This window comes from Armigeres subalbatus, chromosome 2, assembly GCF_024139115.2.
Source record: "Armigeres subalbatus isolate Guangzhou_Male chromosome 2, GZ_Asu_2, whole genome shotgun sequence".
NCBI classification, from domain to species: Eukaryota; Metazoa; Arthropoda; class Insecta; order Diptera; family Culicidae; genus Armigeres; species Armigeres subalbatus.
In genome coordinates, this window is record NC_085140.1 from 51,926,582 (window position 1) to 51,941,944 (window position 15,363).

The 15,363-nt window shown below is 42.0% G+C and overlaps 2 protein-coding genes across 2 annotated transcripts in view; both read right to left on the minus strand.

The window, feature by feature from the left end:
* Positions 1 to 15,363, minus strand: part of LOC134214388 (uncharacterized) — a 292,243-nt gene that overhangs the window by 98,564 nt on the left and 178,316 nt on the right.
* On the minus strand, positions 10,201 to 12,055 carry LOC134214763 (uncharacterized). Its single transcript, XM_062694085.1, has 2 exons — positions 10,691 to 12,055; positions 10,201 to 10,542 (listed from the first exon to the last, which is right to left on the minus strand). Exons 1-2 carry the CDS (start codon positions 12,053 to 12,055, stop codon positions 10,201 to 10,203), a joined length of 1,707 nt encoding a protein of 568 aa, XP_062550069.1.

The window sequence follows — 15,363 nt, forward strand, 5'->3', positions numbered from 1 at the left end:
GTATCGAGACTCAGTCTACTGACAATCAAAAACAACGACAATAGTGTAATCAATTACGCAGCGCAAGAGTAAGTACCTAGATGCTTTTCTTTTCCAGCTCGTCGTATCTATTGAAGTTTATTTTTCATGCAGTTCAGAATCAACAACTTAATGCAATTACCAAGAGGAAGTTTTCATACTCATGCCACTTGTGAGTTGTTTTCAAAAAGACCATTAAATTCCTTATGCATGTTTGAGACCGGACTTGTGTGTCTGAGCACTCACGTTTCATCTGTGTTTGAGTTTGGATGATGAAGCACTCGTAAGCATTTCTGTACATCAGGTTCAATTAAAAAAATATTATCTAACGAGATGTTTTCGAAACAGGTGTTAGGATAATATTATCACCTGACTTGTTATTTATGATCGAATGCACTTTTATTTAACGAAAGTTAATTCATGTCCATAATAGAACTCCATATGTATAATTGATTATTGCAAAGTATGTAAATAATTTTTATTTATTGTTGTTCCGAGAGGGACGATATAAGGAAATGAATTTCCAATTATATAATGAAAGAACATTTCAGAAATAAGCTATTTAAGTAATTTATCCAGAAGTTCCGAGTTTATGGTTTATCAGCATTTTTGAGGAAAGACTAGAAACAGCTTATCACGGTTTAGCTAGTAAGAATTGTGCGGTAAAATGCTCATTCCCATGATCATTGCAACAAAACGAATAGATGCAAAATAGTTAATATTGTAAGAAAGGCATATCAACGTTTTCCGTAAAGGGAGGATGTGATATCCTGATAGGACCGTTTGGGCTGTTGAGCTAGACAAGCCTACGGGCAAGGATGTTATCGATCATTTAGTAATCTGCGCTCGATCATTTAGTAGTTTGTCAATAATTCATTACAGAGGCTTAATTTCCAAATCTGTTGTATGGCGGACTTCTAGTGCGAAGGTTTTTCTACAACTTTGCCTTACAAATCGATGTTTGAATTTCACTATTAAAGGAGTTAAGGCGCTAGTTACAGTAACTCATACTAAATAATAACAAAATTTCAATCATTTAGTATAGGTTACTGCTATTAGCGCTATAGCTCCGTTATTAGTGAAAATAAAACAACGAACTGTTAGGCAGAGTTGTAGATAAGCCTTTGCACTAGAAGTTCACCATACAACACATTTTGAAATTTAGCCTCTGGAATGAGTTATTGACAAACTACTAAATGATCGAACGCAAATTACTAAATGATCGATAACATCCTTGCTACGGGAGATGTCAGATATGTGTGGGGTCTGAACCAGACACTTTCGGTAGCGGTGTTTGTTGGCTGATAAAGAGAAGCATTAATTCCTGGATATCACAGTAACGTTTCAAGCTCTTTGTCTAATAAAACGCGACCAGACCTCAAGATTGTTCGCGGCAATAGCTCCAAGTTCCGAGTAATAAAGTTAAGTTCAAAATGTTCCAAGAATAAATAGTGTTAATTTGTCTCGAGTGTGCGAAATAATTAAGTTCTCTTCAGCTATCCGGGAAACAGTCACCGATCATTAAAATACAGTCCGCTTATCATCGTATCGAACACTTACTGTAAACTGAATTAAACAATAAAACATTTTATCGCCAATTCAATTTCAAGAAACACTATTCCCATGATGGAATTCCTCAGGTAAATATTCTCTGATCAATTATGTGAATTAATGCATGGGGTCGGGTCCTAGAACTGGAACTGACTTCCTTGATAGATAAAATAATTCATTATTTATTACGTAAAATTAATTATGTAACATATGAAGAACCTCACGCATGTGCCATGATCAAAACATATCCAATTCTAACATCGTACAAAAAAATAAGTTTTTTTTTGTGTACTCGAGGTAAAATCGCACTATCGAGGGTGCGTACTATCAAGGTATACAAAAAGTTATTTTTCACGCCGTTCGTCAATTGATGATACACAAAGAGTGCACTTTAAAATTTGCAGTTCCTTCTTCTTCTTATTGGCATTACATCCCCACACTGGGACAGAGCCGCCTCGCAGCTTAGTGTTCATTAAACACTTCCACAGTTATTAACTGCGAGGTTTCTAAGCCAGATTACCATTTTTGCATTCGTATATCATGAGGCTAACACGATGATACTTTTATGCCCAGGGAAGTCGAGACAATTTCCAATCCGAAAATTGCCTAGACCGGCACCGGGAATCGAACCCAGCTACCCTCAGCATGGTCTTGCTTTGTAGCCGCGCATCCTACCGCAAATTTGAAATTTGTTCTATGATATATATATTTTGTGCTAAATATGTTACCGAAAAACTACTCAGTAGCATATAGTGATTGTAGTACAAACAATTGCTGCCACTTGATGGTAAATAACATTACAAAACTACAGCTTTAATGTTGCGTAAGTTGCTACGAAGACGTGTTTGTAAAACTAATACGAAACACTAATTTGTAGGTAATCGCATCAAGGGCAATTGTATTAATGGTAATCGAGTCTTTGTAGAATCAAGTCGAAATTTTTTTTTTTTTTTTGTCTTTATTATCGAGACTTTCAGCCCGAGGCTGGCTCGTCTCGTAAAGACGAAATTTGATTTCAAATGTCCAGTTATACTAAAAATAGGAACGTTTTTCACTTGAGATTGCCAGATGGTCATCCTATTTAACCCATTAACGCCGGAATTAGCTCACTTCCATTCATGAGATTCACTTGATTTTTTCAGGACCATCTCAACATATTAAAATAATAAACTTAAAATAATTTAATTGAAAATCTACTGCCTTTTTTTTAGCACGGCGGGCCATACCCAGTAAACCACATATCGTATATGAAATGATAAATTGTATCGCATACATTGCTATTTTCTTTCACATTCGTATATGACTGCTTATAAAGATGGCTAAAATATGAATAATATTGTATATGATACCTGCGTATGCAATATTTACGATTGCGTTTATGAAAGTCATAAACCTATATAAAAAATATCAGTTTTATCGGATCAAATCAGAAATATCGTTTTTGTATACACATATTGTCATGCAAATCATATACCATTCCGTGCCGATAGTTCAAACGAGCCAGACGTGTGTGCTGTGTCTCATCGCGGATTGTGTTCGGTAGTGAAAAGGCTATTGTGTGGTGCGCTCCTACCTACGGATCCAAGGCGATCGCTGTCGGCGAGTGAAGTAGCTGCTTCTGGCGACGCCAGTGAAGCAGACTATTGTTACTGCTGCTACCTACAGCAGCAGGGGCAGATAAGTGGCAAAACTTTTTATTGTTCTCCCTTCTGTTTGATACAGAGTTCTAATTCTAATTTGCTATTAGTTTTAAGTTAGTATAAGCAAAATTATCCTTCCACCTTGCGGGGTAAGAATGGAGGAGGAGACTGGAGAAGGCAATGTGCCTGCTAAAGATGGAGGGCGCACTCGATTGTACCATGCGGCTTCGCCTGGGCCTTGGGTTGTTTACTTTCGGCAGAAAGTAAAAAGCCTAGATTTTCTCGGCATTAAACGAGATTTGACGTGTCGTTTTCCGAAGCTTGATTTTAGCCAGATCAACAGGAACAAACTACGCATCACCGCACCTACATACCAGGTGGCGAATGAAATTGCTGGAGACAGGGCGTACAATGTTGAATATATGGTTTATGTCCCCTCGCGGGAGGTCGAAATTGAAGGTGTGATCAACGCAGCGAGCTTAACTTGCAAGGATGTACTTGCAGGAAAAGGTCGCTTAAAGAATGCCCTGCAATCTACCGTGGATATCCTGGACTGCAAGGAATTGCATTCAGCAGCCACGGTAGATGGAAAGAAGGTATATTCCAAGTCAGGTTCGCTTCGGGTGACGTTCGCCGGTTCGATGCTCCCAAAATATGTTGATATTGAAAACATGCTATTTCCGGTGCGTCTTTTTGTGCCAAGGGTATTTAATTGTACCAATTGCAAACAACTTGGTCACACTGCCGAGTTTTGTGACAACAAACCACGTTGTGGCAAATGTTCTGAAAGGCATCGGGAGGAGTCCTGCCAGCAACAGGCAACAAAATGTGCTTATTGTGGTTTGAATCCTCCCCATGGTTTGCAGGAATGCCCGGTGTACAAAAAGCGCACCCAAAAAGTGAAGCACTCGTTGGTACAGCGCTCCAAGCAGTCGTATGCGGAAATGGTTAAGTCGCAAGACACATCCGCCACAGCCACTGCATCGACTGCTATTTCAGCCACCGTTCGTGTAAGTGATTATTATGATTCCATATCCATTGATGAATTGGACTCTGACGCAGCCGATATGGATGATCCTGCGGAGGTACACGTGCCCGAAAAGAGGAAGCAACCGTCTTCCCCGGGATCGCGCCGCAAGAGAACAAAAATCATCCATAAAAGCTTGGCAAAATCAGAAGGTAATGGAGGTTTATTTAAAATCCTGAAGCAACCTGTCCCTACTGCTTCTTTTGATCCTAGCTGCAGTAAGGCATTCCCGCCATTGCCAAAATCCGATGTTTCGAAGAAACATCCGGCTAGGAGAATCAACGAAAGAAAAAAAGTAATTCGCACTTCTAGTAAAAGTATTCCGTCCAAGCGAGGATTGATCTCCTTTAAGGACCTTGTGGACCGTTTAATGAATTTATTCAATATTCCGAATTCATTGAGGCCTATCATTGACCTTTTTATACCAACAGTGGAAAGTTATCTGAAGCAATTGACTGTTTCATGGCCCCTTCTTGCAGGAATTGTATCTTTCGATGGATAATACGGCTATTACACAAGATACAATCACTGTGCTGCAGTGGAACTGTCATAGTCTGAAAAATAAATTAGACGTGTTCAAGTTTTTGATTCGCAATTCCGATTGCGATATATTTGCACTCTGTGAAACATGGCTTTCTTCTGAAGATGAAATCAACTTTCACGATTTTAACATTATTCGCCAAGATCGGGATGATCATTATGGTGGCGTTCTTTTGGGGATCAAAAAGTGCTACTCCTTCTACAGAATTCCCATTCCGACTGTTAATGGCCTAGAGATCGTCGCTTGCCTAATAAATGTAAAGAATAAAGATCTTTGCATAGCTTCAGTGTACATTCCTCCAAATGCCTATATTAATCGTCGACATTTTTGGAGCGCAGTCTCCCTCCTATTATCTCCAGTATTGATATTGGGTGATATGAACGCACATGGTATTGGATGGGGCGAAACGTATGACGATTATAGAGCGCCTATTTTCTATGATTTGTGTGACGATTTCAATTTGAATATTTTGAACACTGGTGAAGTAACTCGAATAGGACCAAATGGTCAACAAAGCCGTATTGATCTGTCTTTATGTTCAAATTCACTATCATTAGATTGCACGTGGAAGGTAATTCAAGATCCCCTGGTAGTGACCATATACCGATAGTTACTACAATTAAAAGTAGCTATCAACAATCTGAGCCAGTTAATGTTCCTTTCGATCTCACGAAGAACATTGACTGGCAAAAATTTGCATCGGCGGTAAAAATTGGTATTGACTCAACTGATACTCTTCCACCTTTGGATGAATATCGATTCCTTATTGAGTTGATTCAAAAAAGCGCACTAGAAGCTCAGAAACGACGCGTTCCAAGTACATCTGTCATAAGAAGACCAGCCACTCCTGGATGGGATGATGAATGTACTAAGTTGTATTCTGAGAAATCTGATGCCTTCAAGGCTTTCCGTAAATACGGAAGGTCTGAGCTTTTCGAAGAGTATTTGAGGCTTGAAAGAAAGCTCAAAAATCTTCTCAAGGCTAAAAAACGTAGCTTCAGGCGACGTTTTGTCGAGGGACTATCACGAGAAACCTCAATGACAACACTTTGGAAAACGGCCTGCAACATGCGGAACCGCACTTCCACCAACGAGAGTGAAGAATACTCCAATCGATGGATATTCAACTTCGCAAAAAAGGTCTGTCCAGATTCCGTACCAGCTGAACCGCTATTTAGAGAATCAACTACTGATCTTGGTTCTCTGGGTGGACCATTCTCAATGCTGGAACTGTGCAACTCAGACATTTAGCTTGGGGAAAGGGAGCACCGTGTAAAGACGTCTTACCTGTCCGATCGATTGTTACTGAAAGAGGGCGAGTTATTCCGGGTTGCTGCGATGAGCTTGAGGCGTGAATGCTTACAATGAATGCCACTACATAGCGCTGCCGTATAACGGCTATCACGTGGCATGCATTCTCCAAGTTCATTATTGTGTACCACACATCTTTCTTCCTCTCCAGAAATGGAACGAATCTCATTACTATAATGTTTTTTTTTATTTATCATTTTTTTTTTGTGGGAAAACTTGGGTTAGTTTTATATTTCGTGTATGTCTTTGATTTCCTAAAGATGGGAATTAGGGTCTCACCGACATTTCTCATCAACACGAATCCACGGTTCGTGGTTACAAACAATCCCATTTGATTTTTGCTGTGGCAGCTGCTCGTGGCTACGAACAAATTGAGTAAAAGTGTGGGTGAAATGTGCGTACACGCTTCAAAAAGCCTAATGTGTACCAAAAAATTATTTTTCCTTACCTGGACACGTATTCATTGATTACAATCTTGACAGTCTTTGTTGATGCTGCATGGGCTACACAATTTGGACACTTCACTCAAATAGATTCAGAATCCATCTACTATGACAGTTGTGTCCCTTATGCTTATGCAGCCTGACATCATATTAGGGTAATGTTTATATTTTCTGTTTTACGTTTAGATACGGACTTAATTCACATGAGGGCTATGTACCTTTCTTTAAAGTTTTCGGTTCGTGCAATTGTCAATTTTATGTTGACAATTTTAGTTTGACTGTTTATATTGACTGTTTCGGTACATGTCGTAAAAATTTATGAAATATACTTAGGATTACATCCTCGGAATAAAATGCATGGGTAAGTAAGGCTTAGAATTTGTTTGTTGTAGCTAGGATTCAAAATCATTTTCTATTCTTTGTAGGTATATTTATTTCATCGACCTTTGTTGTTGCAGATGACTACATCGAGCGCATTATACTACTGATTGGTGAGCCTAACCGAGAGGGAAATATTTGTAAGGTGGGGTGTTTTTCTGGAAGGATAAAAACGATTAGTTCTTAATCAGTTTATTTATGATATTTCCAGTTTTACTCATTTTAATGGAGGATTCTATTCACGTCAATTTTTCAACATTTGGAACATAGTCACGAAGGAATGCGGGTGCACGCCTTTTACGAATGGTTCGACTTGATGTTTCTTGGTGAATCTCGGATTGATTTGGTTTTTGTGGGTTTGAAATATGTGGTCCAGCACATACTCGTAAATCGCGCCATACCTTCACCTTTTTTGTTTGTGATACGTGTCGCTTAGCCAACTTGCCATCTCTAGTATTAAGTGTAAGGCTGCCGTTTCGTTCTTCAATAACTGTGTATCTGGTTGGAGAGAAACGAGAGTCTCCTTTCGAACGGTGTTGGCGTTCGATTATCACTTCATCTCCTGGCTTGATCCTGCAAATGCGCGCGCCTCGTCGTGCATCCTCACGCTGTTTCCCGGCTAATTTGGCTTCGCGATCTCTGAGTTGCAATAAGTCATCGTCGAGAGTAGATTCACCAGGTTCTAGCAAAGGTAATCCTCTTTTAATTTTTCGTCCGTACATTACTTCTACGGGTGGTACTTTCGTGATGCTATGAGCAGCTGCATTGTGGGCATGTACAGCTTTTCGTAATTCATCGGCGTAATTTGTTTGATTCGTTGTAGCCACTGACATAGCTTTATTGATCAGTTTCATAGTACTCTCGGCCAATCCGTTTTGCTGTGGGAATAGTGGTGTGGAAAATACCAATGTTATGTCTCTTTGCTTGCAATATTCCGCGAAATCTTGTCCGTTGAATGGAGGACCGTTATCCGTTTTTAGGGCTTCTGGAAAACCTTCTTTTTCAAACACGTCGTCAAGTATTTTCCTGGTATATTCAAATTTAGTTGATCTAACAGGCTTGGCGATTATGTAACGCGATTTATAATCGACTATTACCAGAACTAAAATACCACCGAATTTCATATACGGGCCGTTGAAATCCAGTGCAACGGTGCTCCAAGCACTTCTCGGAGCAAAAACGCGTTGCATGGGTGTGGTATTTTCTGGCTTTCCATTGATACAACATATCTCGCATGATTCAACCCAGTTAGCTATATCTTCAGGCATCCCTGGCCACCAGACTCGCTGACGCATTATACTTTTCATTTTTGCGATCGACGGATGTCCCTCGTGCGCCACCTCCAAAGCATGAGTTTGCAGTGCTTTTGGTATTACCGCGCATCCGATTTTCACAATAATCCCGTTTTTAACAGATAAATCCTTCTCGACCGTATGATATCTTCGCAAATCCGAGGGCCAAATTCCTGTTTCTAAAGCACTGATTACTTTCTGCAGAGTTTCGTCCTGATCTGTTGCATTTCGGATTGCTGCGACGGTTAGTATTTCGGTTGACATTGCTTCAAGCGTTGCTATTTCCCATGGACTGTTCTCATCATCGAACGGTGCATCTTCCCCGCTGTATAGTCTGGATGGTGTGTCAGCAATATTTTCCACACCGCGTACATATTGGATGTCATAGTTGTATGGGCTTAGCCTAAGAGCCCATCCGTCTGCACGTGTCAACGCTCGCTTAGAATCTTCTCTGGTTCTGTTGAGAAGGAATGCGACTCCTTGAGCATCTGTGCGTAGCGTGAATTGTCTACCTAGTAGAAAATAGGAGAAATGCTCTACCGCCCACACAGCTCCTAATGCTTCTCTTTGGTTCTGTGCGTATTTTCTTTCTGTGGGAGACAGAGATTTTGACGCGAAGCTGATAATACGCGGTGCTTGTTCTGCCCTTTCCTGCACGAGCACGGCACCCAAAGCGACCGGAGAAGCATCTGTATAGAGAACTGTCTTATCCAGCTCAGTAAAAAATCCCAGTGCTACCGTGCACTCAATAATGTTTTGCTTAACCAATTCAAACGCATTCTTTTGTTCTGGTCCCCATGACCATGATTTGGAAGTGGTGGCAGCCCATAACGGACTAGAGATGTGTGCAAAGTTCTTCAAATATGGGCTTAGGAATGACGCCAATCCTAGGAAACTCCGGAGTTCTGAGAGGGATGTAGGCTCTCTAAAGTTTCGAACACATTTTATTTTCTCATTGTCAATGTGAAAGCCTTTTTCATCCAGCTCATGACCTATGAACTGTATTCTAGTTCTATCGAACTCGCATTTGGCCATGTTCAACGTCAAGTTGTTTGCTCTTAATATTATCAATACCTTTGCTACCATTGTTCGTAGTGCTTCTAAGGTATCTGAGAAAATTAGGAAATCGTCGATGTAGATGATTATATTGTCACCTACGTCTTTAAAGATTCTCGCCATCTCGCGCTGAAATATTTCCGGGGCACAGTTCACCCCGAACATTAGCCTGGTGAATCTGTACATGCCATCTTCTGCTAAAAAGGTGGTTAGGTCACGAGATTCTTCGGATAATTCCAGGTGGTAAAAAGCGTTTCGCAAGTCGAGTTTCGTGAAATATTTAGCTCCGTGGAGCTTGACTCTCATTTCTTCGAGTAGGGGTAGCCTAAAATATTCACGATTAATTGCTCTATTGGGGGCTCGCATATTTACTACAAGACGGAAGTCATTCCGCCCTTTTGCCACGGCAGACATGCCACTTATCCAGCCTGGCGCCGATGTGACCTTTTCTATTATCCCTTGAGCAACCATTTCTTCCAATCTTTGACGTGCGCCTTCCCTGTAATCAACATTTAGAAATGCTATTACCAAAAGTGATCTAATATTTGTTGATTTATAAATTATCAGGTGTTACGGTCATACTAGTGGTTATGGATGAATTGTTATTTGTTGGAACAGCTAATTTTGTGTGCCTAAGCTGCAGAGGCAAATTTAGGGATAATTTTGCAATAAATCTATAAAGACCACTCAAAATGTTTGGGAGTTTTTAAAGCATTTTTATATAAATAGCACGCTCATAAATGGTCGCTAATTGTTTCATCGATTAAGTATATTTCTAGCTCACCTGTATGCTGCTGGGACATTATAATACGCGCTTTTTGTGGGAGGAACAGTTGGGTCCATACTAAACTTGATCTTCACTCCCGGCATTTTCGGAAAACGTTGGGTTGCTTGTGGCGCCTCGCAGTTGTTGATCAAATGGCCTATGCGTAACATTCCAATGTCACTTGCAGTAGACCGCCCGAGTAGCGACCTTTTTCCTTTCGGTACCACATGGAAGATTGCACGAGTACCAGTGTTGGTAGTACCCACTGATAATTTCGGCTTTGAATGTGCACTCAACGACCATTGGTTTTTTAGAAGCGTAGGCATGTAAAGATTTTTCCGACTCGTAGATGATTTCCAGGTTTGCAACTCCCGTTTGTGCTTCTTGCTTCAAACGTGACCAGTCAATACCTCCGATGACGTTTACATCTGCTCCCGAGTCGATAAGGAAGCGTATGGGGGTCGATGATCCGATGGAGCAAGCTACGATTGCATCCTCAAGTTTAAGAGCATTGACGAGCTATGTGCGTGGGAATGTGATATGCGATGAAAATTTTGCAATTAGTGTTAGTTCATTAAAATTCTCGTTTCTTTTGTATTTTATTCTCTATTTTTTTTAGTTAATTTCAAAATTATTTGCGTAAGGATGGCAATCAATCGTTCAATACCTGTTTGTTGTCCTGTACATCGTCGTCTGGGTCTTCGAGCCGATCCAATCGGTTGAAGTGTTGTGTGGTTTGCATGACGTTGATTTGTTTCTGGCGACAGACTGCTGCAAAGTGACCACGTTTGCCACACTCATTGCAGTTGCGGTTTGTCGCTGGGCATTGTCCGTTTCTGTGGTTGAATAGGGAGCATCTAATGCAGCGCGTGCGACGTGCTTGTGTACGTCGGTTGAACTCGGCATTTCGCTGCTGTTTTGCTTGTGGTCCAGCTGGTCTTTCTTCTGCACCTGGGCGCTTACGATTCCATCCTCCTTTAGATTCTCGGGTCCGGCCGTTTCTTATCTGTAATACACTACATTCGTCCAAATGCCCATTCTCCGACTCGAATGCTTCATTCCGTGTCGCCGACTGGACGATGAAGTTTGTGTCGTAGCCATATGTCCTTGACTGTTTCACCAGCTCTCGATTTCTGAGGCCTGACAGCAGTTGAGCTCGTACAAACCTATCCTCGTCATGTGCGCTGTAGTTGCACGATCTTACTTTGCCCATTAGCCGTGCATGGGAGGCAACTGACGATTCACCCTTCTCCTGCTTCATCCTTGAGAAAGCTTCATGCTCGGCTGCGGTGTCCGTCATCGATCGGAGGTAGGTTTGGATGTTCGTAACAAGAGTCCTGTAGCAGTTCGAGTTTGTCAAATTCGGGCGCAACTTCGCTGCTTTCACTATTCCTTGCAGCTCATCGCCGATGGAGAGAAATAGCAGCTGGCTCCTCTTGACTGGGTCGTTCACATTGTTGAGTGACGCTGCTATCTCAAAATTCTCTACGTAGCGGTTGAATTCCTCCCACATCTTGTTAGCAGCAATGCCAGATGGGAATGGTTTCAGGTGATCCCACCGGATGCTAGAAGAGGAATTTTCACCACTTCCGCGTGGATGAACGTCATTGGAAGACTTCCATCCATCGTCATTGTCGGTCGGTGCTGGTCTGGTATGTGCCTCAAAACGATTCATGAAGTTGTTCATGTTGGCAATCATCTCTTCCATCCTGTCGATCCGGTCGGCATTGGTACGGTCCAACGCCGGATGACTTGAATCGTTATGTTTCGCTACATCGGCCGGCGGAGATTTCGATGGGGGCCTTGACAAACGTGTGTCTGGTGTGCCGCCGTCAGAACTGGATTCGCTTTCCTGGTTTTGGTTGTCAACTTCATCACCGGTCGAGTTATCAGTGTCGCTGTTGGATTCTTGAAGTTCCTCTTCTTCGGTCTCTACGACATCGACCTGGTCCTTGATTACTTCGCCGCATACTTCATCGGCACTTGAATCGGAATCTTCGATTCGACGTGTGGATTTCACTGATTTAAACATCTTGGTTTATTTTACGAATATTTTTTTCCTAGAAAAGTAAAATGAAACAATAATTTAAAACAGAGGCATATATTCAGTATTGTTTGTGATCGTTCTAACTATTGACCATTTCATTTTATTTGTTACAGCAGTCAGCATGATCCCTCTCGATCTGCTCTTTATGGTCCAGTTGTCTATTAGTGCGATATCAAGTATCCGCTTTATGTGTCTGTTTCCACTCATTCAGCGTGGTCCGCTTGACCCGCTCAGCGCAGTCCATTTGACACATTCGGCGTGGTCCATTTGACTCGCTCAGCGCGGTCCACTTGACCCGCTCGGCGTGGTTCACTTGACCCGCTCACTTCGGTTCATTGGACACGTTTGGCGCGGCCCTTTTTGGCCCGCTCGGCGCGGTCAATTTGACCCGCTTGGCGCGATCTATTTGACCCGCTCGGCGCGGTCCGTTTGACCCGCTCGGCGCGGTCCATTTGACCCGCTCGGCGCGGTCCATTTGACCCGCTCGGCGCGGTCCATTTGACCCGCTCAGCGCGGTCCATTTGACCCGCTCAGCGCGGTCAACATGACCCGCTCAGCGCGGTCAACATGACCCGCTCGATGCACTTCGTTTTACTTCGATTTTTTTTATATTTTTTTCACTAACCTGATAAATTTGTCTTCAGTAGCAATAATGTATTATATCACAAAATTGAACGCTTTTTTTTTCACAGCATTTAAAATTTGCTTCCTATGGTTTCTTAGGTTGCTTCGATTGAAAATTTAAACTGCTGGCAGGATCGCCATTGTGCAACTCAGACATTTAGCTTGGGGAAAGGGAGCACCGTGTAAAGACGTCTTACCTGTCCGATCGATTGTTACTGAAAGAGGGCGAGTTATTCCGGGTTGCTGCGATGAGCTTGAGGCGTGAATGCTTACAATGAATGCCAATACATAGCGCTGCCGTATAACGGCTATCACGTGGCATGCATTCTCCAAGTTCATTATTGTGTACCACACAGGAACTATCTATGTCTCTTTTTTCATCGAACAACTCTTCCCCGGGATGCGATAACATTAAATTCAACCTGCTGAAAAACCTCCCTGATATCGCTAAAAGACGATTACTTGGCCTGTACAACTGTTTCATGGAGTACAACATTGTGCCACCAGAATGGCGACAGGTGAAAGTAATAGCTATTCAAAAGCCTGGGAAACCAGCGTCTGATCACAATTCATACCGACCGATTGCCATGCTATCATGCATGAGAAAGTTATTGGAGAAAATGATCCTTTTAAGAATCGACCATTGGGTCGAACAAAATACATTGCTTTCAAATACTCAGTTTGGTTTTCGAAAAGGTAAAGGAACAAATGATTGTCTAGCGTTGCTTTCTTCAGATATACAACTGGCCTTTGCGCACAAGGAGCAATTGGCTTCAGTATTCTTGGATATTAAGGGCGCTTTTGATTCAGTTTCCATAGAAGTACTGTCAGACAATCTGCACAGTAATGGATTGCCCGTTATTTTGAATAATTTCTTGTACAATTGTTGTCAGCAAAACAAATGAACTTCACACTCGGCACTCTGGCAACTTCCAGAAATAGCTACATGGGCCTTCCCCAAGGATCATGTTTAAGTCCCTTGCTTTATAATTTCTATGTTAAAAATATTGACAATTGTTTGGAAGGACAATGCACGCTTAGACAACTTGCAGATGATGCCGTGGTCTCTCTAAGAGGTCCATGTGCAGCTGTCTTGCAAGGACCATTGCAAAGTACCCTGGATAATCTGACTGTTTGGGCCAGACATCTAGGGATCGAGTTTTCACCGCAAAAAACTCAGTTGGTTGTGTTTACTAGGAAGCGGTACCCTGCTCAACTGAAACTAAAACTGTTGAATGATGACATCAACCAATCTTTATCTTCTAAATACCTTGGGGTCGTGTTTGATTCTAAATGTACTTGGAAACTCCATTTTGAGTATTTGATACAAAAATGCCAGAAAAGGATCCATTTTCTACGTTCTATCTCCGGAACCTGGTGGGGTGCTCACCCGGAAGACCTCATCAAACTCTATAGAACGACTATTCTCTCTGTTTTAGAGTATGGCTCCTTCTGCTTCCTCTCAGCAGCTGATTGCCACCTGATCAAATTGGAACGAATTCAGTATCGTTGTTTGCGTATTGCCCTTGGCTGCATGCATTCGACGCATAACATGAGCCTGGAGGTGCTTGCTGGAGTCACTCCTTTAAAGCACCGTTACTGGGAGCTCTCACTTAGAATACTCGTCAAATGTGGAACAAGTAACACACTTGTCTTAGATAACTTCGATAAAATGCTTGAACTGACTTGTCGTTCAAGATTCCTTAGAGTCTATCTCAACTACATTTCTTCAGATCTTTGTCTTCCGTGTTATAATCCACCTCGAGTTCACTTCACCAACGACAGTTCCTCAATTGAATACGATCTGTCCATGAAATACGCTATTCAAGGAATACCAGATCATCTTCGACAAATATCTATTCCCTCCCTTTTTTCAGAAAAATATGAACATGTCAATTGCAACAACAGATATTTCACTGATGGTTCTCGCATCAACGGATCCACTGGCTTCGGTGTCTTCAATGTAAATTCAACCACCTTCCGAAAACTTCAGGAACCGTGTTCGGTTTATGTTGCTGAGCTGGCAGCAATTAACTTCGCTTTGGGGATAATTTCCAATCAGCCCGTAGACCATTATTTCATCTTCTCGGATAGTCTTAGTTCTATCGAGGCACTCCGGTCGATGAAACCAGTAAAGGTCACTCCTGACAGAATCCAAGTTCCAAAGTGCTCGCGTTTTCGGGGGCACACCACTCGATACGGAAGCAACGCACAACTGTCATTTTTATTTTTTCACGCATGCTGCGACGCAGCAAAGCTGAATCAACAAAAATGACAGTTGTCTGCCGCCTCCGTATCGAGTGGTGTGCCCCCGAAAACGCGAGCACTTGAAACTTGGATTCTGTCAGGGGATTTAAGCTAATGCATCTTACTTTCTTACAAACATATAAGAGCAGATGCGTGTTTTGGTCGAAAGATCATTCAAGATTACCTTTGTTTGGGTCCCATCTCACTGCTCAATCTTCGGCAATGAGAAGGCAGACTCGCTGGCAAGGGTGGGCGCACAGGAAGGTAAAGTTTATGATAGACAATACTCGAGCAACGAGTTTTTCCCATTAGTCCGTCAGAGTACTCTTCAAAGTTGGCAAAGAAATTGAACACACAACGAACTTGGACGGTGGCTATTTTCCATAAATCCAAAAGTTTCTGGGCGAGCGTGGTTCAGAAGT

What these genes read in the sequence shown, in the direction of transcription:
- LOC134214763 (XM_062694085.1), bottom strand. Translation starts at nt 12,055, where the DNA reads ATGTTTAAATCAGTGAAATCCACACGTCGAATCGAAGATTCCGATTCA. An exon ending in ATGTACAGGACAACAAACAG is followed by an intron (nt 10,543 to 10,690) that starts GTATTGAACGAT and finishes CCACGCACATAG; the next exon opens with CTCGTCAATGCTCTTAAACT.